This window comes from Ischnura elegans, chromosome 6 (genome assembly GCF_921293095.1).
Source record: "Ischnura elegans chromosome 6, ioIscEleg1.1, whole genome shotgun sequence".
NCBI classification, from domain to species: domain Eukaryota; kingdom Metazoa; phylum Arthropoda; class Insecta; order Odonata; family Coenagrionidae; genus Ischnura; species Ischnura elegans.
In genome coordinates, this window is record NC_060251.1 from 92948982 (window position 1) to 92976120 (window position 27139).

The 27139-nt window shown below is 37.7% G+C and overlaps 1 protein-coding gene and 1 long non-coding RNA gene across 8 annotated transcripts in view; one reads left to right on the forward strand and one right to left on the reverse strand.

The window, feature by feature from the left end:
* Nucleotides 1-9490: 9490 nt before the first annotated feature.
* On the reverse strand, nt 9491-10015 carry LOC124161578. The gene is made up of 2 exons (XR_006865383.1): nt 9937-10015; nt 9491-9847 (listed from the first exon to the last, which is right to left on the reverse strand). It is a non-coding gene; the product is annotated as an uncharacterized LOC124161578 (long non-coding RNA).
* A 48-nt stretch (nt 10016-10063) lies between these two features.
* LOC124161192 overlaps nt 10064-27139 on the forward strand; it is a 67751-nt gene continuing 50675 nt past the window's right edge. For 6 of the 7 annotated variants that reach the window (XM_046537432.1, XM_046537433.1, XM_046537434.1 and 3 more), the window contains exons 1-6: nt 10064-10716; nt 20819-21006; nt 21975-22138; nt 24670-24807; nt 25525-25619; nt 25722-25819. In XM_046537432.1, the coding sequence (XP_046393388.1) occupies nt 10527-10716; nt 20819-21006; nt 21975-22138; nt 24670-24807; nt 25525-25619; nt 25722-25819 (873 nt within the window). In that variant the 5' untranslated portion in view covers nt 10064-10526. The remainder of the gene's footprint in view (nt 10717-20818; nt 21007-21974; nt 22139-24669; nt 24808-25524; nt 25620-25721; nt 25820-27139) is intronic. The other variant, XM_046537435.1, reaches the window with a different exon arrangement.

Sequence of the window (27139 nt, forward strand, 5' to 3'; positions counted from 1 at the left end):
ATCATTTTTATTTGTTGAGCCTAAAGTTAAAGTTTTTAAGCATAATCTATGATGCTTAACTTTAATCAATTTGCTTAACAAATCAAAATTATAATACAATATGGTCAATGCCCTCAAGGCGTTAATGAAATTCACATCAGTGACCTTCAAGTTGTTTGGTGAGGTAACTACAAGGATTGGAAGCAATCATTTAGGCATTCTAACTTTTTCTCTAAATATTTTTTTTCATTTTGATTAAATTAATGAATATTGTGATTGTGACTATGAGATATCAAATAAATAAGGATATTTATGGTTGTATCATCTATTATTAAATATACAGTTACAGGCTCTCAAAATCATTGTCTGAGAGTTCATCAGTACCTGTATCACTCGGCAAATCATCCACATTGAGGATAATTCGTACCTCTGCTGACAAGGGCGTAATTTTTTTTCTGTATCCCTAAAATATTTGTAAGAAAGGGATCGGACGTTAGCAGCTGCCTTCTGAAAAGGTCCTCATTAGTTGCCTTTCTCGACGATTTTCTTGTTTGCTGCTCCCAAAAAGTCGAATATCTTTGTTCTTGGCTTCCATCGTCTCTTCCGACAGGATACCAATAGGAAGGTTGGCTTCCTTGGCAATGGCTGCCCCGTGAATCAATAGTTTGTGAACCACGGGTGGCATGTAATACCATGCGTAAAGTTCCATGTACAAACTTGCTGTGGATAAGCAGCATTCTGTGAATGGAGTCTCATTGATTTGGAAACCACTGGCCAATGCCTTCAAAATCACAGAAAACCGATGAATAGGATTCTAATTGATTCCTTAAATAGAAATAGAAAGTTGTAGCCAACTTCTGAACTTTTGCCGGAAAAAATCATCCCATCGCGAACACTTCCCATTTCATCAAATATTTAGAAATGTGAAGGCTAAAAATAGCCTTCACATCTCCGCTCAAATTACACATGTCGATTTATTATTCCGTGACATATTAGTTCTCGAAGGATATGGAGTCTTCTTGACGCTCAATAAAATTTTCGTATAGATTAAGGTTCGTCACTTTTATCCCTTCCATCGATCACGTAGTTCAACTAATTTCCGACTGAACTCAATGTCACTCAAAGTGAAAAATCCACGAACGATATCTCACAATAACTCGCATACACGCAAAAGTTGTCCACACTCTGGAATCTGTGACTATAGCAAATGCGACTGTTAACCCCTCTAGCGTGACTTTAAATGCCCGTGGTCCTTCTCTCAGCGAGTGCGATGCATCGTCTGAGACCTCTGAATGCCATGCCTCAAGCGTGCGCGTGCAGACATAGCTGCCTGCTTTCTTTCTGTGCCTCTTAATTGGCTTTGTTTGTGTGCTCGTATTTTTCGAATGTATTTCCAGCTGATGACAGGATGCTTCCTTTAAGAGCAGCGTCTGGCGGATGCTCATGGAAGATATTCTTACACTCGCCCTCCGATTTATGTACTTTCTTAGCGATTGTGTGTTCTGTGTGGGGACACTGAATGCTTTTCTCTGTGTATCATTATCATCTGCTTTTCTGCCTCATCGTTTCCTTTCTCTTTCATTGTGGCAATAATAGTGAAGACATGGACCGTCCAGGCATTGTCACTCATTGGTTCTCGGAACCTCGAAGACCTTCCAGGATATGGTATCTTCTTTGCGACGTTTGACTCTTAGGGTTAGGGTTTTTTTTTCACGCCTACGCCCCTTTGGTGGTTCTATTTTTTCGGCCTTGGGTCACTTCCGCATCGGAATCCCTCCTAAGTTGACCATGCCATATGGGTATATGGTATGCGGCGAATATTGAGGGTAGTCGGAGAGCAATTCATTCCTAGCACACAATAAACTTAAAGAGCAAAGATGACATCGGGTAAACCTCGTTGAAGAGCAATAAAACTGCGGCCGGGCGCTACCTTTTTTGGCTGCAATAATCCTTATCGAACGTGCGGCGGCTTCTAGTGAATTAGCGTGCTACATTGGGATAGCCCGCTTTCCCAACGGGTGACGACGAAAGGGTATTCTGGATATTGTGAAAGTTAAAAATACAGGAATTCTTGGAACATATGTTGCACAGGCCATAAGTTCGAATATATTCGCCACTGTTGCTGTTCTAAAGATTATTTCTGATGAATATCGAGCCTCACTGAATATCATACGCTGGGGCCACTGGAAAGCCCTAAATGCTCTTAAGGAAAGAGAAATCTTTTATAAATAGATCCCGTATTGAAAAACAAGTAGCACTATAACATCAAAGAAACCTGGCATTGTAACCTCTCCTCGGAATACACATTCCGAGCTCGCGCTCACAATACCGCCACCGAGCGGCGCGCCGCCCGATCGGACTGATGAGTCTCACGGAGAGTTCTCTCGAACGGCTGTTGCCACGGCTAAAACATTGACTGGAGCATTTAAACGCGCTCATTACGAGGATTCGCCATGAATAAAAAATCGCTATTTATATCACAGTGTTATTTCCTCTGCCCGAAGAGGAATGATTATTTAATTACTTCCACAAAATGATTTCCTCAAGCAATGGAGCATTCAACCACTTACCACGAACATTTTAGCGGTTAAAAGGGATAACGATTAAGCTGGACGGTGATGAAAAAATAATTCAATTGAGACTCATTCAGCCCGCCATAAATAAAAAAATAAAGTACCCTATTGCTTAAATCTTCAATTGTATGCGAGCTGACTGTGGAATTTGCTCATGGTTAATTATATCAGGTGATCATTTTGTCTATTCCATTCACTATATTTGTCACATATCGACAGGTTTCAAACAATCCCGCGTCATTTTCTAGAAGAAATATTACCTGTAGTACTTCCCCAAAGAAATGACAGGGGAAAACAGATAATATTTCTTCTAGAAAATTACAAGGGAATGCTGAAACAGGCTAAGGTATGTACCAAATAAAGTGCGTGGAATAGAAAAATTGATGGAACTACTTAAGTAACCACTAAACAATATTGATTGTAATTACTGCGGGAACTCAGCCTGTAAAACAGCTTACAAAATCAGATCCGAAACAGCTCACAGTTTACCAAACACGAGTATTCTCAATCATCATCATCATTAGTCAACAATCCTAAGATTGGTTTGACGCAGCTCTCCATTTCTCTCTCCTATCCGCTAATCTCTTCATAGCTACATATTTATTCTCTTTTACATCCTTTATAACCTGTTCTATATAATTCATTCGGGGCAGTCCCTTGCCCTTTTTCCCTTCCACTTGTCCTTCAACGATTGTCTTCATCAGGCCGTCGTGCCTCAAAATATGGCCAACTAAGTTGTCCCTTCTTCTGCTTAATGTTTTTAGGAGGCTTCTCTTTTCTCCCACTCACCTTAGCACTTCCTGGTTACTCACACGGTCAATCCATTTTATCTTCATCATTCTTCGGTAGCATCACATTTTGAATGCTTCCACTCTTGACTTCTCTGCTGCTGTCAACGTCCAAGCCTCGCTTCCATGGAGAAACATACTCCATACGTAGCATCTGATGAATTGTTTCCTTACTTCTATGCTGGTATTTTCAGCTGTAAGAAGATTCTTCTTTTTGTAGAAAGCCCTCTTCGCCTGCGCTATTCTACTGTGTATTTCTTTCTTCCTCCGTCCATCGCTGGTAATTCGGCTTCCCAGGTAAGAGAACTCGTTCACCTCTTCAAGCTTATGCTTTCCTAGGTTGATGTTTGTTTTAGCCTCCTCTCTTTTGCTGCAAACTAATATCTTAGTCTTCTTTTTGTTGATTTTCAACTGATATCTGGCCATTGTCCTTTCCATGTTTGTCAACGTCTTACGTGAACAAATCGATGATGAGGATGTAGTAATTGCATTATAAAAACAATGAGTGGTAGATATAAAATAGAGTGTTGAATAAAAACTATGGACAATATAACTGGCCGATCTCACCTTGAGGCCAATTTAGGTAGACGGAAGGGAAAGATAAGCTTTGACAAGAAAACAATGTACCCTTATCATCCATTCTCTCGATTCAAAAATAAGAAAACACGAAATTAGCTACCCGCTTTTCGTGAGTTGCTGACCTGGACGGATCGAAAAAATCAATATTTTGTCAAATCCATCTGCCCCAAGGAAAAAAGTTGTGGAACTGATCAAACATAAGGCCTAAAAATTTTGAGACCTTTAGGTGTACCCCTGACCCCTGACCCTCGCTCATCGGCCATTAATGGGGGAGGACCACAAAAGAACATTTAATATTTTAAGGGCATTCCCCTTCATTTTGCCGAGTTACTGGCCAATAAAATCATTATGTCATTTATTTTCACGTGTCTACCACCGTTGAGACACAAAATGCAAAATTTGAGTACGCGTCCGAGGAGAAAATGTTCATCGCCCACGCAGCGTGATGGGGAGAGCATCGGTAGGCCGCTCGCGTCCCCTCTCCACTCGACCTCGCCCCGAACGCACCAAAATTCATCCTGCGTGTGCTCCTTGGAGGGCGCTCATGTTTGATAATATGTATCGGAATCAATGGTAGAAGTCAGTAGCAGGCAAAAAAGAATGCGTAGTGCTAGTCCCTTTTTTATCGTCCCGTCGACGTTACCAACTTTTAGAGAAGTAATGAAATATTTTTCTTAGTTTTCGCGGTATTTTGAGATCCAAGAACGCAAGTAAGGAGTCAACGGTCTATGAATGCCACTCGAGTGGCTAGAAAGGTGTGCGAACTTTGGATACGCGCTTCTCTTCCGTTAATGCCGGAGAGAGCTGCAATTAATGGATTTTGCGGAACCATAGGAAGTAATATATCATGGAAGAAGGAGCTTCCATAGTAATATCACTTACGGAAAAATGCGAATATGCCCAATGAAGGGTTACATTAACAAAAAATATTGATAAATTTTTAAAGGAAATTTTGAAATTATTTTGAACGACATTTGAGCGTGCTGGTTCAAGAACGAGCATAAAGTTCCTCCTGATGAAGAATAATTTTTGAAAGACCAGGCGACGAAACTAAAGTCGATGGCTGCTGGATTGGATCCTACGAAAGCACGAATATTGAGGAAAAAACTGAAAACCTTCGGAGAGCGTTGAGTCAATTCTTGTCAAGAAAAAAAGTATCAAGAATTTTATTCATCAGCATGTGAAAAAAATTCAACAGATGAGGAATCTGCAGATTTGAATCTATGAGTTCCTCGTCAAATGAATACTAGGAATTAAGATCAGCCTGCACTTTCTGCCATTGTCAAATTTGGCAGAAGTATGTGCAAAAACTAAGCAGCAGCAATGATCGTCAACACAAAACTAGCTGATGCAAAAATCACAACCCCGGAAGACACTTTCAAGGTAAATTATTTACGCAGGCAGAAAAAGATGTTAGATACTGAGAAAACAAAAAAAAAGAGGAATCAAAGAATGCCCTCAAAGGGCTCCATTTTGATGGAAGGGAGTACAATACACCTATACTGATTAAAACGGGCAAGAGGACTTACCAATCAAAGGTTAGAGAGGAACATGTGGTGTTAGTGGAAGAACAATTTTTAGGGTTCGTCTCCCGTGCAGGAGGATCAGCAAAAGTCCTAAAATCAGAGATTCTTGATTTCTTTGCGAAGTAACAAATAGATACACCAAATTAAAAGGTAATCGAATGTGATGGTACCAAAGTTAATAACAGCCAGAGAGGAGGCATCATCCATCTGCTACAAGCACAACTCCAACGTAAGTCTATTTGCTAATGGGACTAAGTTGACTTAACATTGTGACATAAAAACTGGAAGGGTGAACTAGGGGCCAAAATTTGTACAGAGGACCTATTTGCTTTAAGACTACCACAGCCATGATGTCATACGGTTTGAGCCTACACCATCAACAGTATCACCCGAAATTGACTTAAATGCGCTGAGCACTGTTCTAGAAGTATTCAATGCTGCATTTATAGGAATTTGCAATGAAAAGTTTTCAGAAAAAACTCTGGGAAAAGTGGTCCATTCCTGCTGGCTTACAACGGGAGGCTGCTGCTAAGCTGCTGAGGCTCCACATCAACCAAAAATCCAAGCGCCAATTAAATAGATCTAATAACTTTCATTAAAAAAGTTTTTTAGTAAAACAGGATGATTGGATACTGCGGTGTTGTAAATTCGTGGAGGCTCGTCAATAGTTCTCAAACTCTGCCGGAAGAGCTGAAAGCAGTTATTGATTTGGTTATTCCAAGAAATGGAGTATTCATAGGCAGATTTTGTTTTCGATGCAAAGGACTACTCACTGCTGATAAATCGGAAAGAGTTCAAAGTATACCAGGACTAGCCGCGGTGATAACTTGTACGGGAGTCACCCGCAATGCACAATCCCGGTCAAGGCGAATGATTTTTTCTCTGTAAATCGGAAGGAGACCATGGTACCTTATATCATAAGTAGCAGAAATTCAAAAATCGTTTGAGCAATGTTGAACTTTGAAGTTAAATATTCCTCGTGTTCCCCAAGCAGTGGAAAGATTCGCAAAGGACGTTCGTTGACGTGAGCAAAAGACAAAGAACGAAAGTTAGAAATACACAAAAGACTGTAAAGCGGAACAAAAATGCTGACCTTCGAAACCAAGTCTCAGTTCATGCTGTGAAAAGGTGACAGAGCAAAATAAGTTTTAAATCAATCTGCATGACTTAAATAATAAATGAAAGGAAATTATTTTCGTATTTCAATAGAAATCGTTCATTAAACAAGCTAATTTTATTTCCAACCGAAGTATTTGATTATTTTTCACAAAATATTTTAAATTTATAAAGACAATATTTTTATCAATTTTATTTACCAATGGATGTGTGGGTAGATGGGGCAGCTGAAAGTATTGGTATCTCTAAGCGGATAGTTCTGTTAACAATTTATGGATATTTTCGCTTATTAGACAGAAAATTGTAAAAATAGGCTAAGGACTGCACAATCAGGGACTGTTTTTCCTTTATTTCGGAGTTGATTTTGGTATTTCACATTCATCTCAAATAAGTAATTCTTTCGTGACCGTTTCTCCACAGATGATGCTTAATATTAGTAAGTCTCAGGATGTAAGACGCACACATTTTGAATTTTGCTGCACACGGGGCATAGGAGGGGGATGGATCCATTCCCTCCCAGCTGGCGCCTTTATCCACCACTCTGCATGGGCGATGAATATTTTCTTTGTGGTTACACACTCAAATTTGGCATTTTGTGGCTCAACGGTGACATATGTGAACAAAATGCACGAAATTTTGGTTTTAAAGGGCAGTAACTCGGCAAAATCTTTAGGGAATGACCATAAAATATTAAATTCGTTGATTTGTGGTCTTAGCCCCATTAATGCCTAACGAGCAAGGGTCAGGGGTTCACCTAGAGATCTCATATTTTTTAGGCCTAATATTTAATAATTTCCACAACTTTTCACTGGGCAAGATGGATTTGAGAAAAATCGATTTTTTGGATCTGCCGTACTGGAGACGTCATAATAATTTTGGTGTATTTTCTCAAATAGGGAGAGCTTCACCAAAGTAAAACAAAAGCGAACCACGCGAGGAACAAATAACGAGACCGAGGAGTAGCTGAGACACGTGGAAACGCTATAGGGCTATAGGTACCAGTTCAAGATGTCAACATGTCTGCAAAATGGTTAATGCTGCCGAATGTCGATTTTTCGTGGCAAATACATAGCTGGAGAAGGTCTCCTCTTGATTAATCAAAATCTACCACAACGAAAAATAGAAAATTTGGTGAACAATCCCATAAACTGTTTGTGCATAGTATAAATAGAAATGTGTAAAGGAGGATTTAAGGAAAAGGGAGTGTTTCCCAAAGAGCATTCTAATGCTGAATTCTCCAATTTTTTGACCAAAGAACTAGGACAGTTTAATGAGTACCTATTATATAACTATGCTGATACAGAGTGATTTGCACGTAACCAAGGCTACCCAAGTCAGAGGGATGCTTTAGAGAAGTGTGTTGAAGAAAATGAAGGTAGAGGAGTGGTGGAGCGGGTCCAGGGACGGTCAACTTGGGTTAGTATGAGAGTAGGTAACCCGCATATCACCCAAAATGTCAGACTGTGTGGCATCACTTCACATATTGCCTTTTGGTTGATGAATTAGCAGTATTTCAAATAGTGTCCCTTTTTCAAAAGTCTTAATGATCCTTCAAGGGGAAATAAGTCTCATCATGAAGCCTTAAAAATAGACATTAATGCTAGGACTAGTTGCATTAATGCGTTGGGTTGGCATTTACCCACACAGAAAATAAACATCTATTAGATATCTAGTAGATATCTATAGATAGATAAATAGTTATCAAATACCCATTATGGCATTGAACTTGTGTTCCCCGCTCCGTAGCCAAACGCGCTCACCACTACACCAACTGATTCTATTGAATAAGTTGAGCTTTTTTGAAATTAAATAACAATTGTTAAAAATACCAAACGGAAATTAATTAATTACAGCCAAACTAAGGTCCATTCAATGGAATCATACATCTCTATTCATAGATGAAAATAGACAATATATAGATACAGTTGGCATAGTCGCCACGCATCGTTCTACGCGTCGCAAAATTTTTCAAGTCCGCCATCACTCCAGTAAGGAACCAAAAATAATAGGGTGGTTTCCTATTATTTTTTTATTGCCTAAATCGAAAGATTATTACTCCTGGAGTACGTATTTCACGTTTTTAGATTTTTAAATGACGATATCTATTTTTCGCGATCAAATGAAAAGTGAAAAATTTCAAGCGCGCGAAAACGCGACGCGTAAGTAGGAATGAAGGGAAAAAGTCCGTGCGACGCATTTCTGGTTCCCCCTCCCGCCTGGTAGGTGACCTTGATCGAGGCTCTGAGCGCTGATAGGACGCAGGATGCTAACGGGTAGCTGAGTACCTTCCTGTCTGGTAGCGCATGGCTTAAAAAAGGTTTATTAATACCTTATCAAGCGAAGAAAACTTTCCGACCTTAGCCAGTTTTAATAGGTGATTATTAAGACATGTTTCCCTGAGCTCTGTGCCTCATGCATGCATTGGTAGCCTCTGACGATGCATAACTCCTATCCTCTCGTGTAGAAACTAGGTCCCTGTGACGTCACGTGGAGTGGAATCGCATGGGCGCCAATCTGGCCTTTTTCAAATGAGGATAGAATTTGACCCTTGCCATTCGTCTAAACCGGTATTTCAAAAACCAAATAATTTGTGTATTATGAATACACTAATGGTGGGTAACGAATCGCCATCAATGCCTTTTGTTTTCTTTGATGAAGGAAACTACCCTATTGTCCCTAAATCAAATGTTATATCGCTTCCATAGCTCATGAATCGCGTTTTAAAACACACTTTCGGAGATGTATCCAAAATCGCCCCTTGTCACCTGCACATCTAATAGATGTCTAATAGACATCCATTAGATATACATCTATTCATAGATGAAAATAGACAACATATAGATATCTATTTTCCGTGTGGGTATTTACCATATAATCCCTCATCTGTCAATCCATTTCCGCTTAGAATAGATTTTTTGACACCATCCGCATTTCACAAATAGTTTTATTTACTCATATCATTATCATATAATCATTATTTATTAATAAGTTAGCTGGGTTGCAAAGGGCTATAGTCCCACAGCTGTGTTTTTATAGTCTGTAGTCCTTTATAAACACAGCTGTGGGATGTAGATCTCCATTATAAGTTTGGATGGCTGTTGGGAAACATTAGGGTTAGCACAAGAACAGTTTGATCTCAGCCATTCCTTTAGGTAACAGGACATTTATAAAAATCGTATCTGATAGTACTAACATGATGCTGCGGGAAAATTCAATTGACCTCCTAAAACTTGGATTCACTACATTCGAAACTGCGGCATGATGGCAACTAAAGAAGCACAGTATCCTAAAAAAGGAAAGGACGACTTCTTTATAGAAAATCACCAGTTACAGAAATACTTTATAGCATTTCATGCATTAAAACAGCCATTTTACCATGTTGACAGGCAAAGATAACATACATTATCTCAGAACCAAAATTTTTCAATTTTTCCGCCCGCCGACCATATTGAAATGGTTTCAAACGAGTCGTGATAACAAAACACTATCAATAATTTTACCTACTGCAAGTCGCAAGACCAATCCTGTTGTGGTACGTCGTAACAGGCACGATCTCTCAAGTTTACGGAGTTTTAACCGTGTCTTCATATCATTTTTGTGAGTGCAATGTTTGTGGGTTTAAATATAGAAAATTTGCATCTTATTAATGTAAGAAGAAGACCCCTGCTGCCCTGTGTTTTAATGAAATGCGTGGAGTTTACTGTGCTGCTTTGAAAAACTTACGCATCTTGTCTTCTATTTCATCATTGATGTCAGTGTTCTTATCAAACACCCTTCACAGTCTTCTCTTACAATGACTGTTGAAATGTTCATATTTTTAGGCGCAAGTGTTGCCTTTGTTGGCTCTCATCTAGTGACGATACATGACGCTATGATGGCGCCATAATTAATAACGTCGTTGATTACGGAGTTATGTAGTTTCATCATCCCTGATATATTTTGCTATTGTTATTATCCCAACAACCATGAATCAAGAAAAAGAAAACAGTAAAAACTTAGTGAAAAGTGAAGATAAAAGTGGGGAACAGAATCCCGACTTCGGCAGGGGCATGAGAAATTCCATTGAAAAAAGTAACAGCGAAATTCTCGACGAGGGAGACAGGAGCAAACAATCGAAGCAGGAAAAGACTTCAGCGAAACCCCAAGCTACGCGAGGTAGGTGAATAATAACTTAGGTTGGTTTCAGTCGTTTACTTTGCTTATTTTATTCTCACGTGAGCTTTCTAAGTCGATTATATCGTTTTGACGCATGTATTTCTTATTTATTACCCCGGGATAGCTACACTTTACCGAATGTGGGCAATTTTATGATTTTGTTTGGGCTTGGTAGAGTACCCATCAACCACAAATTGTATTATTGAGAGAGTATCTTCTTTTTCGTTAATGTTTTTATGTAGGTAAGTGGAGACACTCGAAAGTCCTTTTATGTACACGCATGAGACAGTTTTATGCAATTTTAAAAAGGGTTTTGACATCGTGGTATTACATTCTTTTGAGCGGAAAGTGGGATATATAGTCATCGAAATTTCTCCTAGCTGTGCAAAATCTTCCTACTGGTTCAAAGTAGCTCAATGTTAGCAGTTTTGCGCGGGGAATTAAGGCAAAAATAGTTTTTTCTTAATTCATCTTTGCTGTATCTGGTCAAGTACTTATTATTATTATTTAGCCTGCATAGTGATGAAAATAGGTGCCTACGTACTAATATTTAGTTATAAATGTAGATTTATATTATTTTTTAAGGTCGCAAGTAATTTTTCGTATTTTGAGTTTCTCAAGATTTCGGACACGTTTCGAATAAAGACATGAAGTGATCTTATCCCCGTTATGTTGAAATTAGTTTACTTGGTGATGTATTACAGAGTCTTATGTGTCCCTTTTGCTTCATAACTTGGGAGGCAGGTCTGTAAATATTGGAATGATGGTGGTGGGAAAATGGGACCCTTAGATAGTAAGTATATTTGTTGAGTTAATAATACTCTACCAAATATTATTATCCTATTAACATATTGTGTAATTCTAGCAATTGCATGAAGTAATACTAGTGGTGTAGATTATTTATAAGGTCATTGTGGTCATATTATCAGAAAGTCAACTCTGTAATTATCACCTTCATTCTGATGGCGTCGATATAAATTCGAAATAAATATATTCATATTGTTGAAGTTAAATCTGTACCAATCTTTGTGATTTATATCAGCCTACTATTATTTACTATGTATTTGAAATTTAAGATATTCATATTGCAAAAAGTCCAGATGCTAAGGTTAACGGCTACTTACCCATAAGAATAGAAATTTAATGTTCATATTTTTATCAAGGGACTTTATTGGTTTTGTGCTGAGGTTGTGCATTAATATATTGTGCCTCTTCAGGGGCCCTTCTGCTGGATTAAGGTTATGAAAGTAAGGTATTGAGGACGGATTCATCGTTAGATTTTTAAGTTCAATGAGAACAGCTCTCATTTTAGTGTATGCTACATTTATATTTCATGGTTGTTTGTATTAGCCACCCATTTATTTTCTTTGGCAAATGAATCATTACCTCAATGGCTTGGAGTTTCATCTCCAAAGATTGGTATTATGTAAGCTGTGATGAAACCCTTCATATCTATGTGTGGGAAAAGGGGCACATTTCTCAGTTTTACTCTCCAGAATACCAACTTAGGTTTTGGCGCTATATAACATCATTAGAGCTAAAATATTATAAGAATGGAAGCATTCCAAAATTGATGGTTTCATCAATTTTGGAATGCCTCAACCTTGTCATGATAACCGAATACCTGAATCTTTCTTCAAATAGTCTCCTCTTTTATCTTAACACGCTCACTGCCGCTTCGGTCATAATGACAGGAACACGTACTTTGTCTTCATTCCATTTCAGTCATAATGACTGAAGAATGAGTCACTTTTTTGGCCTCTCATAGCATGCTGTTGGTCACTGCTACATCAGTGCCGTGTATATGACGTGAACGACATGGCACATGTAGCAGAATGCATAATAATAATGATAAACATCTTTATTGGGCGAGATTGGGACTAGGAAGTCCCACCTTCCATCTAACCCGTCGTCAAGCATGAAATATATGCAGTTAAATACATTCTCAAGTTGCTCATGAAATTACAAGAAAACTCTAATGGAAAGGATCCAAGTATTAAAGGGAAAGGAAAAAGAAAAACACTTTGGCACAATGGGTGAATTAATCTCAAATCCACCACAGGCAAAACCCTTTTGCTGGTCCTTATACCCTCTGCCACCCCCTCCGGTGCCGGATTTACCGTTAGGCAAAATAGGCACGTGCCTGAGGATGTCCCAGTCCAGGGGGCGCCTTCTGTCACCTCATGCGAGTGGCTATGCCTTATCATAAAAATAAGGGAGGGGAAGGGGCTGGGGCGCTAAATGGAGAGGTGCCTATAGCTTAACTTCGGGTAAATCCGGCCCTGACCCCCTCACTTCTTATTTAAGGGGTTGTTTTAGGCAGAGGGGCCATGGTCAGCCACCTCCTTATTCTGGTTGCCAAATGAAGACGGCCAAGGGGCCTGGAATGGAGAGTTAGGGTTTTGCATTCACTTGCAGGTCTCTTGTCACCGCTGCGCAACTACTCCTTAGTATATGCATAGTCCTCACTTGGTTTATTGTTATTTTTAGTCTATTTGAGTGATTCCTTGCCTTTGTGAAGGTTCTCCCTGAAAAAATGAACTGGTCAGTACTGTAATGATATCCCCAATATATGAAAAATGAACGGTATATTTTGCATCTTCTTGTTCAACTTATGAGAGTATGGCAGAATAAGAAGATTTTTTGGAATAATTCATATTACCCTTTTATATTCCAAATTGTTTTAATGAATTTCAATATTGAGTGAATGGCCCTATTGCCCCTGGCTTGACAGTATCAGTAAGCCAGCCATTTCCCTAGGTCTTTGTGTGTATTCAACCTCCACCTGTGGCTTTCTTGGTGTGTACCTTCATCTTTTGGTGGAATCAATAATTTTTTTGCACTGAATTCAGTGCTAATCATCCACACTTCCCTCGTATCCTTCCACCTTTGGATACATATTTCATCCTCAGAAAAGGCCTCCACCACCTCACCTTCCTTAAATTCCTGGGAGAGCACGACAGGAGCAATACCTTTCTTGGCTTGCCGCCCTGTCCCCGTCACATAAGTTTTCCCATTTGGATGGAATCTAGAACTGGCTACAATTTCATAACAGTTATCCATTTAAAAGGATTGGCCACAGCCAAAATGATTCTCCGTCAATTTTTTACCATCTTTTCCGATTGCCCTTTTCATCCAGGCACTTCTGAGTTGGAAGATTCTTAGTATTCAAGGACCTACAGCACCATACCCTTAGGTTCTGTCCACATATACAACTTGATTGCGTACCTGTGGTGCTTTCCCCTCATATATTCACTGTAGAGATAGGTCAAAAAGAACCAAACTGCCAAAACGAACTGTTCACTGTTATGAATCGGCTATAAAATGAACAGTTCACTATTCATGACTGCACTGCACACGTGCGGAATATTCGGTCCAACAGTTATGCTCACCAAGAGGTATTTCGAACTGCAGCTTACTCCATCAAGTGCGTGGTGGCTACAACAGATGGCGTGTAAGATGCAGACCATCCAAGGCCACCGAATTATAGACGATGAAGAATAAACGACCAAGCCCTTCCCCTTCTTTCTCTACCATTCCCCTCTGTCCTCGAAAACGAACAGAATAGCTTCTGAATGGTTTGAACGGGTGTTCAAAATATTAGGTTCGTTTTAGCCATTCTTTTTCACAGTGTATTCATTTCTAGGAGACTGTTCTTTTCCCCACGGCATTCTTTTTGTGGAGGATATTCATTCCTTGGAGGGCGTTCGTTTCCTCTAGCTGTTCATTTGGAATCTCCCGTTCATTTTGATTTCGTGTTCATTTGAACATTTGCGTTGGATGAACAGGATGAGATGGTTCAGGTTCGAGGTCAATTTACGGGTCGGTTATCTGTTTGTAATTTGTGCTATGGTTCAAAGTTAATTTAAACATTAGGTTAAAACTTTATTTTGATCAGTTATATTAATGCAAAAATCTATTTCAGTAAATGGAAGAGTTAAACATGGATTGTATAACTATGTCATATCCACTATATATTTTGCTATTAAATTATTTGTAATGGAACTGATGATTTTGGGAAACAAATATTTGGCTTCAACTTTCCTCAAATTACTTGTTTGTAGTGTGATTAGACATCGAAGGGTAGGACTTGGCCCTCTTTCAGAGAAAGTCTACGGAAGCATATATCCATCATTTGCGAAGGGATGAAAACAATATGTTACCTTGGGCGATTTTATTTGATGAAATTTCACGTCGCGACATTTAATGTATTTTATTGTCACCACTTAGCTTATTGCACATAAATACACCTCAAAGCATTAACTCTTTATTTGCTTTCTATGTTTAATATTTAAATATGTTACAGAATTCCATGAGCGTAACATAATTAACTATTTTTTTACATTTTACCTAAAGTACTGATTTAGCAACAAAACTGATTAATTCTTACCGTCTTATGCATGCTATTATTGACAGTTAATTGCATTGTTAGAGTGGATAGATACCTGACACAGGCTCTAACGAGGAGAAAAAATTGATAACTTATCGAGGAGTCTAAGAGAGAGATTCACAAATGACGTTTATACTAAATATATTTATTAAGAACAACTGTGTATGAAAGTCTAAATTGCTCATAAGAGAAGCATTTAAAAAACTTTTCTGGTGCTTAATATGCGAATAACATCAGACGCTGGGTTGATAAATATTAATTCTGGCTTATTCTACATGTGGACATCTGATATTGTCCCGCACATGGATAACCAAGTAAAGGCCCGAGACAGAATTTGCTTTAAATTACTATGACAAGCTGCACAAACCAAATGATAACTCACTAAGCTTTCATTTACTCAAAACGTCCGATAAACAGTATTTTCTGCCTGAATGACCCTGACTGTTAGCCATGAACAGATATTTTGAACTGTTCTTTTTACTGAACAGGTTCATAGTGAAAGGTTCATCAAAATGAACAGTTAAACCCACCTCTAATTCACTGTTTCCCCACCTAGTTCTCCAATCAACTTCCAAATTCAAGTCATGTGAGGGGTCACTACTTTTTCCATTGCTTAATTGATTGCATCTATAAGGGACCTAATTTTAAATTATCAGTCCATCAGAGGGGTGTTAGAGTCAGAGAGAACTTAGATGGGTTCGCATTTGCAATGAAGGGCTTGGAGAGTTGACATAAATTGATCAAGATCGCGACTTCCATCTCCTGAAGCAATGTAATTCATATAAAGGATGGGTTTTTTCAATAGTCAGCGATAGGGGCAATTTTGATAATTCCTGTATGTAAAAACAGGCCAAAAAGTGGTGAAATTCTTCTATGGTTAAATATTTTTATGTAGTAATTCGTGCTTCAGGACACGCATTGCTCAGTATATATTCTTGGGCCAGGTCAGTTTCTCTGAGCTCAGTGGCATGGGACTGTGTAAGTGGAGGTTGCTCTCTAAGGCATTTTTTTGCTGCGGAGAATGCCAAATAAAATGCTTGTAGGGGTTTAGAATATTATGGAAAAAATAAAGTAATTAGTCTCAAATACAAATGTAAGTGAGCATAAGGATGGGGAATTCTAGCTATTGGGCATAAAATATAAATGGTAAAAAATAAATTGCAATGTGGAACAAGAACTTCTCTTAAGTTATTGTAAAATTTATATATTTATAATAAATATGCTAATATAGTTATTGGTTTAAGTGTAGCAGCAAATAAACATAGTGATAAAAACAAATTTTTCCATGATGAAATCATAGCAAATGAAATTCACTCAGAAATTTTAAAGGTATGAGAAAGGAAGCATTTCTTATTTGTTGTAAAAATTGAATTACACTTACATGGAATACGTCCAAAAGGAGGCAACCAGGCAAGTAATTTACCACGTTAGTATCAATTAACGCTACAAATAAAAAAGAACAAAGGAAACATATCCATTTCTCGTAAAACCAATTACATATATAAATATGTACATGTTAAACATTGTGTGAAAAGTCATAAAGAAAGTTAAAATACCTGGTATTAAAGCATCTTATCTTTCATCGTCAACTGCAAAAGGATCTTTATTTCATTTTGCTTTGAATATTTGTGAAAGTTTTTTTTTAAAGGTGTATGTGCAATTGAGAGAAGTCATTACTGTTTACCGCTTTATAAAATGAAAGTAATAATGAAATAGAATGTTAAACCCTCCTCCAAAGATATTATTTGTTGTACAGCAATTAGTAAATGGAAAAATCTTTTTCGTATGCTTGTCAATTTCTGATTTATAAAACATTATCATTCTTTAAAATAATTCTTCGTTTATCCAAATTTTCCTTTTTATTTATAAACTTATGTATTGTAACCTCCCTCCAACCGCCCTCCCTTCTTGACTCCCTAGTCCGATAATTGAGCCGAGGGGTGGGGTGGGTGATGTGGGGTCGCACATTCAAGGGGAGAAGTGGGAGGGTTTGGGGTACTCGGGCAATTTTGGGTCAAGTGTGGGACGCACGGGAGATCCCGAAGCACTCGGATGGGATTTAAAAAATAAGAAACAGGAAGAAAATAGGTAAGGGAATTTCGGGACCCTTCGATGACTGGTGCGCTTGAAAGAAAGAGAACTTCCGACCTAAGATTTTCATTCGACACAGATTTAATTAGATTTTGAATTACGAAAAAATACACTGAAAAATACATATGATTAACATTTCTGACGTCAGCGAAAGTAAGTAAACAAAGCTAAACCCAAAAGATATTATAAAAAAAAAGACACAAACAAGAAATAAGAGAACATTTTTCTTCTTTTAGTCCGCAATCAAATTTTATACCATCTTTTAATGCACTTTTAATCTTCATTGAATGGATGATAGTTAATTAAGCACTGCATGGATTTTGACAATTTGAGTAACAATAAAATACAGGAAAAAATGAAATACACTCCCTATCCTTATAACACTACGAAACAACGAATTATGCAAGCTTGACGCAAGGGGAACAACGGCTTTCTGTTCCTTTTGGGGGGGCGGGAAACCTCTTGAACATGGGGGTTATATTTTGGAATAAGAAAGGAACACTGATGGGGACCTCTCATTAACGTGTCTCTTCTTTTTAGGGACGTATAAATTGGGATTTGGGGCATAAACAGTACTTATCAGGCCTTTGGTCAGTAGTCGTTGGTAAACAGATTCCTTTGGTTGGTTTGCACTACGTGGTTGATTCGCCTTCTGCTGCCGGCATGGTGGACAGCTGCTGGTGAAATGCGTGAGGTTGACCTTTTCCGGGCGCTGGAAATTCTCCCGTACCGTGTCGTATTTTCAAAGAAAGCTGCCTCCTTCTCAGTCCAACCTCCAACGTCGTTTCAGAATTTTTCTCTTCTCCACCCACATCCTCGTCTCCTTATGTTGAGAAAGATGTTCTCTACAATCGTGATCGGCAATATGACCACAAAAAATAGTAGATAGTAATAGACAAGAAAAAATAGAGCTGAATGATGAAGAGCCATGAAAGCTGATTGCTAGTGGCAATGACTACTGATGCTGACCCATGAATATGAGCCATCTAGATCCTCTGCACACAAACAATTTATACCCCAATGGAGGGGTAGAATCCTGGATTAGGTGGGGGGGGGGGGGGAAAGGAGGGAAAACGGCAATAAAAACCACTAGTCACTCTTCTGCCATCAATTTGGGAGGGGAATTTCTTCATCCGAATTCGAATTTCTCCATTGTTCATAGGGGGTAGGAAAACCTTGGGGGTTGAAAGCCACAGAGCTGAGTCACAAGGCAAGGTGGTAGAGGGGTGGGGAATGCACTTCTTTCTTCTGCTTCTTACTCAGACGCACGATAAGGATATGCTAAGTTGTGATTAGAAAAGGGGGGGAAGACAACTCACTGACACTCAAACTCCACACGCACCCACACACATGCACTTATATAACAATGAAAAAAAAATCACAGGTGAAATCATAAACGGAAGCTCTCCTTTTTGCAAAGCACCCATTTGAAAGGTCCTTAAGGAACCGGCCAAGCAGCGACGGTTACAGTATGTCATTATAAACTCTTTTCCAGAGGATATCATTGCACTTAGCCGCATTTTCCATAATAGGAAACAACACTTTTGCTGGAAATATTGGTAATACTTGCAATATTTACTTTAGTGCAGTAAAAAATTTTATTTAAATGTATCATTTCCAGATTGAAAAATTAATATTAGCTGCATTACCATTTTCATTGGAGTTTTTCCAGAAAATGATTAGGTCTGAACAGGTTTCCGCCGCAGTACTGACGAAGAGCAAAGAAATGTAGGAAACATATGTGTGTGTTGTGGGGAGGTACATACCACAAGTTTGACAAACTACTTTGTACATTTTAATTTCAAATATTTAAGGAATTAAGGTTTACTTTAAAAAAAAGAGTGAAAAAATGGCTCCAGCATCACAACTCATAACATCACTTTGTTAAAATAACAATAATAAAATACTAATTTTTGCCAAAATGTCAGTCAACGAGCATTTTCTCTAATAAACGGTGATCACAGAATGTGTTAAGGAAAGTTTTTGATAATTAATACTCATTTTCTATTGTCTTCTAGTTATTTTATTATGGTCTAGCCTCGATTAGGTACTCTTAGATGTTTAATCTACATATATGTATAACAGAGGATGTTTGTTCGTCTGTCCGTTGTGTGTTTCTATACGGCTGCATGGATTGAGGCCAAGGTTAATACAGAGGTCTCATGCTCATAAAAGCCTGTACTGCTACTTTAGGTTTCCTCCGGTGCGTCCTTTGCATCGTTTTCTTATTACCGAACTATGCAAGTGCACTCAGCCTCCTAGCACCTATTTCCCACCCTCTGCTTACCCTCCCACCATATGGTAAAATCCCCATTCACTCAACCATGTTTGTATATATCTTTTTGCACACTGTATGCGAGTTGAAGCCCGATTTGGCGACCTCCAGTTCCGATACTGCCTTTTCTTGCTTCTTCACCGTTCACAGGCAAATAGCCCGCAAATAACCTTGCTGTCCTATCCCGACAAATTATATTTCTTCTTGCGTTCTTTCAAATTTTCCCTCCTATAGGTCCTTATGACCATGAATTCCAAGTTCTAAGTTTCCCCATCTCTAGGTACTATACTCCCCAAGCAACGCCGGGTGGCTGGCTAGTTTCTATTATTCATTGTTCAATTTCTCCCTCTAAAGTTATGGGTGGATTATGGAATTTTTTTGCTCCTTTCACGCTTCTGTGATTTTTCTCAAACATTTTCTCCTCATTTAAGGAAATATGTCCTTAAAACTGTATCCTGAAACTTCACGAGGATGCTTTAGGTGAAGCATTTATAGGGATTGCTTAATTAATGAGGGTAATGGGTTCCTTATTTTGTTCCTGAAAGGAGTACTCCTTTGTTGTACTCATGTGCACAAATAAACTGACGTAACATACGAAGAAACTAGCTGCAGGGGTCCAGGGTCAAACAAGTTACGTTACAATGGCTTTGGCCAATAATGATACATTTTCACTCCAAAGAGAAATTCAAAATATCCTTCTGACTTTGGTGTCTGATAGTTAATGAATGAAAAAATAATGAGTCTTGGAAAATTTCCATTTATGTTATGATAATATTTTAGTAAAAGATAGATGGTTAAAATTAAAATCTCAACTTGAGGAACATCCCCTATTCAAATGAAACGTTGGCTATTCGAGGAAAGGCAACAGCCAAAAATGATTTGACCACTGCCTGTTGACGATGGCTGGTCATTGTTTAATGGTGGCCAATTAGGTAGGTGTGACTGATCACTTTTTATCAAAGGCATTTTGGGCAACCTAAATTTTACCTTTACTTGTTTTGCAACATTCACCATGATTCATTATGGGTGATTCAAATGCACTAAAGAGTATCCATAGTGAGGAGTTTTGCATCGTAATGGCATTTGACTGAATTTCCATTACCAATAATCTTAATCAGGCTATTTATTTGCAAAAATTTCACGGAGGAAACATCACCTTGACCGGGGTACGAACCTGGATCACTTGAATTTGTGCCAGATAATCTTCCTCTTGAAATACCTAGGCATCTTTTTCCTCTGAAGGGTTTCGCTATCGCAGGGTGTTGTTATTTTTGGTTTTAATGCATGCATGGGAATATATTTTTTCCTTATGTAGTGAGTTCTTAACTTCATGTTATTTGCTGCAGATACAGCAACCACAGCTCCAACATTGGAAGGAAAACCTCAGTCGGACACATCTCAAGAGGGGAGTGCGACATGTTCTACAGAGAATGAAAAGAAGAGAGATAGTTTGGGAAAATTTGATGATCATCTCATCCCAGGAAGAGTGAGTAAAAGAAGCCGAAAGCTGGATAGAACATCTAGTGGATCTAAGGTATTTATGTTATTATTATATGTTGCAAAGGTGGTTTTTCATGGTTATTGGAAAGTTTGCCACATTATAGGAGTCCCTTCAAAATGTACTTTTGCTTTTAACTTGATTTTGCTTGGGTCTTGACTTTGCTCTGCAACATTATTTTAGACTCTCCAACTTTGTACTCTTGTCTCTTTCAGATATGCATATGCCTTTTGGCGTACGAATATCTGAAAGTTTGGTGTAAGGGAAACGCAGAAAAACTGCTTACTTTGGTATTGAATTTTCAACGTAATATTTCCTGCAATGCAAAAGCCAGGGAAGGCCATCTGGAGTCATATCATCTATCATTTATGTAGTGATTTTTGTTCATAAGCATGCAAATTTGTATTTCTGAAAGTTTTGTCGTCAGCTAAATTGGTTCTCTTTTAGAAAGCGAGCTGTGTAATGTTAATGTTGGATATTTGTACAAAATAAACTTTAAATAATATGTTATTGATATGTTTTTGGTTATCGCCCTTAAATTGGACTGTTGATGAGGGGATTCTACTGTGAGTTTCACTTCGATTGGCAGAAAATTTGATTGATGGTCATTCGACTTTGGAAGGAGTTTTTGCTATACTATTCATCCAAGTGAGAATGATGGTAATGATCTAAATGTGATTATTTTCAATTCCAGTGAGATGTGTCATGATCTAGATTTTCTCAATGAAATATTAGAGTTAAACTTAGTTTTTTTGTTGTCTCAATGGGAAGGGGAATGGATGATAACACACCAATGATTAGGATTGGTGCAGCAACACCAGTCTCCCCGCTGATCATTGCCTAAGTCAATAGGAAAACATATATTGGAAATATTTACAACTTAAACATCCGTTGAATCCCCACTCTTTGGATATATTCTCATATGCAAATCATGAGCAAATCTTAATTGCTATTTTGGAACACCAATGAAAACTTTAGTAACTGTAATTTCTTTCCAATTTCAGGAGGGCAGAGACTCGTCATCGAATGGTTTAGCTGCTAGAAGTCCCTCAGCAAAATCCCAACTACCTTCAACTGCTTATGGAGTGGATTTAGCCCGCCATTTGAGAAACAAAGTTGATTTCACCCCCGGAGCTAGGTTGGAAGCCCGTGACTTCACAGAGAGATGGTATAAATGCTAAACAGTCATCCAATTATTAATGTCATTTAATTCTGAGTCATGATTTATGAATTAAAGATGGAAAAAGTAATTTATGTTGAATTTGTGAACAATGACTCTAGTTATGTATGTTAAAGCAGTTATCTCTTAGCTTACATACAGTGAAACCTCTATTTTACACTTTTGAATGGACCACTTACATAAAGTGCAAAATTGAGGAAATTGTAAAATAGAGTATCATTTATTAAAGGTGGTATTGTTTGGGACCTGATAAAAAGTGTGCAAAATCAGGGAAAACGTAAAATGGGTGAATGTAAAATCGAGGTTTCACTGTATTTAGCATATTGCTGGATAATATTTTTCAAATTTCTAGTAAAATTCTTTTAATTTATTTATCTCGAGCAATACATTAATACTGAACAACTTATGAAGTTCTCATGAATCAGTAGTTATCTTTGCATCATGAATCTCATACCTGTGGCTATCTAAAGTTATCTGTCAATAATTCTTGTCTTGTAATTGTGAAATTTATGTGTCAATTAACATGTTTTTGTTTTGGTAGCTTTTCTGTTGTCACTAAGAAAGAGTTAAATTTGTTCAGAACTACAAGAATTTGAATGAGACTCATCGCTATTGCTTGATTGGTCTTTTTCCTGATGCTTGAAAAAATTTATGCTGTCTTCTTGAACTTTTCGCTGGCTAATGAGTTGACACAAATTTTGACATTTTCCTTTATGTCAAATTGGAATGTTTACCTTAGTATTTTCTCAGACATAAACTTTTTTATTGGTTCTGAGGTGTTTCAGAATGTGTCCGACTTTGGATCTGAAGATTCCAGGAAAGGATGCTGGTAGGGTCGAAACTTTTAGGGGAGCATTTTGGGTTTAGTGACTGCTGAATGGGGGGTCCCAGGTTCAAATCCTGTGTAAAGCCTTAAAAAAAAAACCTCAAACTAAATCCTCAAAGTGCAAGGTAGCCTAGGGAAAAGAACTGTCCCCCCTCCCATGGATGTGTGTAAATCATATGCCTGTAGCATATTTTGGGGCGAGCTCTATTCTCTCCAATCTGAACCAACCTTCGGGTTGAATCACTGAGTAAGTGAAGCTTTTTATGTTCATGGGTAAATATTGACAAAGGTCTACTCTCCATACCACGGAAATTTGAAAATGATAGCGTAAAGTATAAACAAATAATGCATCTGGAAAAGAAAACAAAGTTCTACCAGTTGAGCAGTAGTGATGTGTCCTCTTCATTGGCAGACTCGTTAGTGATTCACCCATTTTATGATACCAGTGTAGAAAACAATATCAGCTAACATTGTCGTTCATTGATTTTGGTGGGATGTCCATTGTCTGTTATCCATTGATGATTGTGATGTAGCAGCTTTATTATTTGAACCTAGTCTTTGGTTTGCTTATGTAGTTAGAATTTGAAAGTCTTAAGTGTTTATAAATCTTTATTTGGAATTTAAAATGCATGTAATGACTTGTGTTAAACATCAAGTATTCCTATAATGCATCATCATGATGTACCTTCAATGTTGGAAAGTAACTGATGTCTTAATCCAATGATTCTGTGCAGAATTGACGTTTGACATCTTTGATGGAAAAGAGGGTGGACTGAAATGATGCATCATGACCCCATGTTTTGGAACCAGTTATTAGTTTTTTTCTATATGTACGTAATAATTTTGAAAATATTATCCCAGGAAAACTTACTGTCTCATGCCTTTGCCATTTCTAAAACAAGTATCTGGTCTTTGAGTTAATATAGTAGAAATTCTGTCCTTTTTTCTTAATTACAAGCCGGTACACAGACTGTGGTAATCAGAAACGAGACTGATTATCTATAGACTTTAAAAGTGAGCAAATATCTTCATATATTAACACCTTTGTTTCAGTTTAAGAATTTCACTGTCGAGGTCTGCCCTGCCACGGACTTTTAGAGGAATTCACCCATTGTGCCGATGTGTTATTCTATTTTCTTTTGTTTTAATACTTGGATTCTTTTGGTCACATCATATAAGCGGCACCGAAGTAGCTGGGACCGACGGCGAGCTATGAGCGGCCAAAAGAAAGGCTCATTCCTCGGTCATAGTGGCTGAAACGGCGCGTAGATGAAGTACATGTTTCGTTCATTATAACCGACGTGGTGCTGAACGTGTTTATCATATATTTCATTTTCTAATTTCCATTGAATTATGACACCTTCGCAGTAACTTCAGTTGCTGGTAAATTCCTGATAAAATATATTATTTCGTATTGTGCATTATGAAAGGCTCTTAATATTTCTATTAGTGCCATAAATTTCAAGAAATGTCAAGAATGTGCATGGGATTATATCATCAAGCAGTCATTCAAGGAAGTATGTTCTTTTCGGTCTAGAAAATATTGTTTCTGAATTAGAGGTGGAATAGGGATAGGAGAGGGTATATGTTATAGTGGGTTTCGTCATCACTCAATATTGGCAAATTGTACTCATAACTCTATAAAGACGCCACTTTTAAAATTGTATTAAACTGTTCAAAAAATTTATTTAAGGTATGCTGCCAAAGTTGTCGAAGTTGACTGGGAAGAAGAAGAAGTTTTAGTTCATTTTGAAAAGTGGTCATCAAGATTTGATGAGTGGATTTCAATGGATAGCCCCAGGTTACGACCCCCTACATTACCTACTAACAGGTAGGAAATGCATTTTTCTTTTCTTCATTCCCTAAAGCCCATTCTCCTTCGGCCATTTCATCTTCATCTCTCATATTTAGGTATTTGATCTTTGATACTTTTCATCTTTATAGTGGAATCGATTGTGGTTCATGAAATAATGCTCTGTGTAACGTTGATTGAAGTGATGTTCCTACAAACCATTCATGTAAAATTTGTGTCCTTTTCAGTGAAAGGATTAGATAATGTTTGTGTGCTTGGTCAAAAAATTAATGTATTTCTTTTATTTTGTTGTTTAGCTGGTAAAGGAATTTAATTTGTATTGTGAAGCGTCTCTTATAGTATTCAGTAGCATTGAATCCTAAAATTTGGACCAACCTAGGAATTGCGTTGCTATTTCTGACAACTAATTCATTTATCTTTTGTTGCTAGGTGATGATATTTTACTGATTTTTTTGTCTGGTTGTAGTCACTAATAACTTCTTTGACATTGAAAACTTCTTTGGGGTTGGTTTCATGTATCTGCATACTCAGAGTTTTTTATTTGTCTTTTTTTTGTGCATTATTAAGGTGTAATACTGACAATCAACAATATGCTCTCATAAAAATTATGAAATTTATTAGCATAATCCCTAGGATTTTCCCCAATTCTTGGTGCCTTTGGTTAATGTCTCTCAATGCTTATGCAAAGCCGTGTTAATAACTGAATTAATCTCTTTAAAATCATTGCATCTTTAGGTCAAAAGTACAATACAGGGAGGGAGAGAAGGTGATGGCGTATTGGCTTGACCGTCAGAAATATCCAGCCAAAGTTCTGAAAGTACTTCCAAATGGTAGGTTGCCGTTTGTCTTTTGAATATGCCAGAACTCATTGTTGATCTTAACAGTTTTCCAACTGTTTCAGCTATTTGTCTTGAATATCTACTTTTTTTCAGATAACTATGAAATAATGTTTTATGACGGATACACAAAGACCGTTTCGGGGAAGAGGATGGCAAAAGCAACAGAAAAAGAAATTGAGAAAGCTAAAAAGGTATGATACTTTCAGTCATATGCTATGAGTTTCAAGTGTTGTAATTGCATTTAAAATTCTTGTTACACATCATTTTGTCTTCCTTTTTGGAGGGGGGATTAATTTGTTTAGAGCCTTCATGGAGGCATTGGTTGTAGCAGGTTCAGTAACGATTTTAGAAATACCATACCAATTCATGCTAATTGTCGTGTGAAACATTAATTTGTCAATGCATGAAGGGGGTTGGAATGGGCCTGTTCAGTAATTTTTAATCATTATCTATTGTGGTAGTGCTTGAAAAATTTAGAGATCCCTATCGTTTTATTTCTCCATCTGTTGGATTCTTCTCTAGTTATTCATCATCACAGGTCACCAATCCTTAGATTGGTTTGATGCAGCTCTCCACTCAATTCTCCTATCAACTAATCTTTACTCACTTATTTACATATTTCTTCTCTTTATCTATGCCATTTATTTTATTCGAGTCTTCCCTTTCTTTTCTTGCCGTCTACTTGTCCCTAGATGATTGTCTTCGTCGGGCCATCGTGTCTCAGGATATGGATGATAATGTTGTTCTGTCTACTCATCAAAGTTTTCATTAGGCTTCTCATATATCCTACTATTCTTAAGACTTCTCATTATTTACTTGGTCAATTCGTTTGATCCTCTTGATTTCTCAGATGTACTTATTGTCCATGCCTCACTTCCATAGAGAAGCATGGTCCAAATGTTCTAACTTAGGTAAACTTAAAGGTCTAACTTACTAGGTATTCTTGGTGAAAAATCATTGACTGATTCAAAGGATAAGTTTGTGTCACAAGCCCATGGTGAGCTCACTACCACTTCTCAACTACTCCTTGGGCTTGTGCAGGCATCCAACATAGTTTGTTGTTGTTTACATTCTTGTGTGTTAGTCCCTCCCTTATTAATGGGTTCTCCGCTAAGGAATAAGTAAATCAGAACTTTACTGAGATCACTGACTCATAAAAATTGGGCAGTAACTTTCCTATTTTTCTCTTGGTAGCTAACAAGAGAATGACTGGTAGGGAAGAATATTTTCTCGTAACTTAAACTACTGCTACAAGTCTTTAAATGGAGCCTTGAGATAATATGTGTGAAGTTGAATTGGGAGTGAAACCACACTCTGTGAAAACGTGCAATAAGTCTCAGAGACTTCAATTGTTTTCAGTCGACATGCATACTTCCTAACTCTCAAGACAAAGTCTCAGAATTGGAAACAATTTTGTTCAACTGAGATTGGTCTCAAAATACTATTAGTGGCATTATTTTCAGTAATTTTCCTTCAGTGGATACATAGGTTGGATAATTCTTTTAGACTTG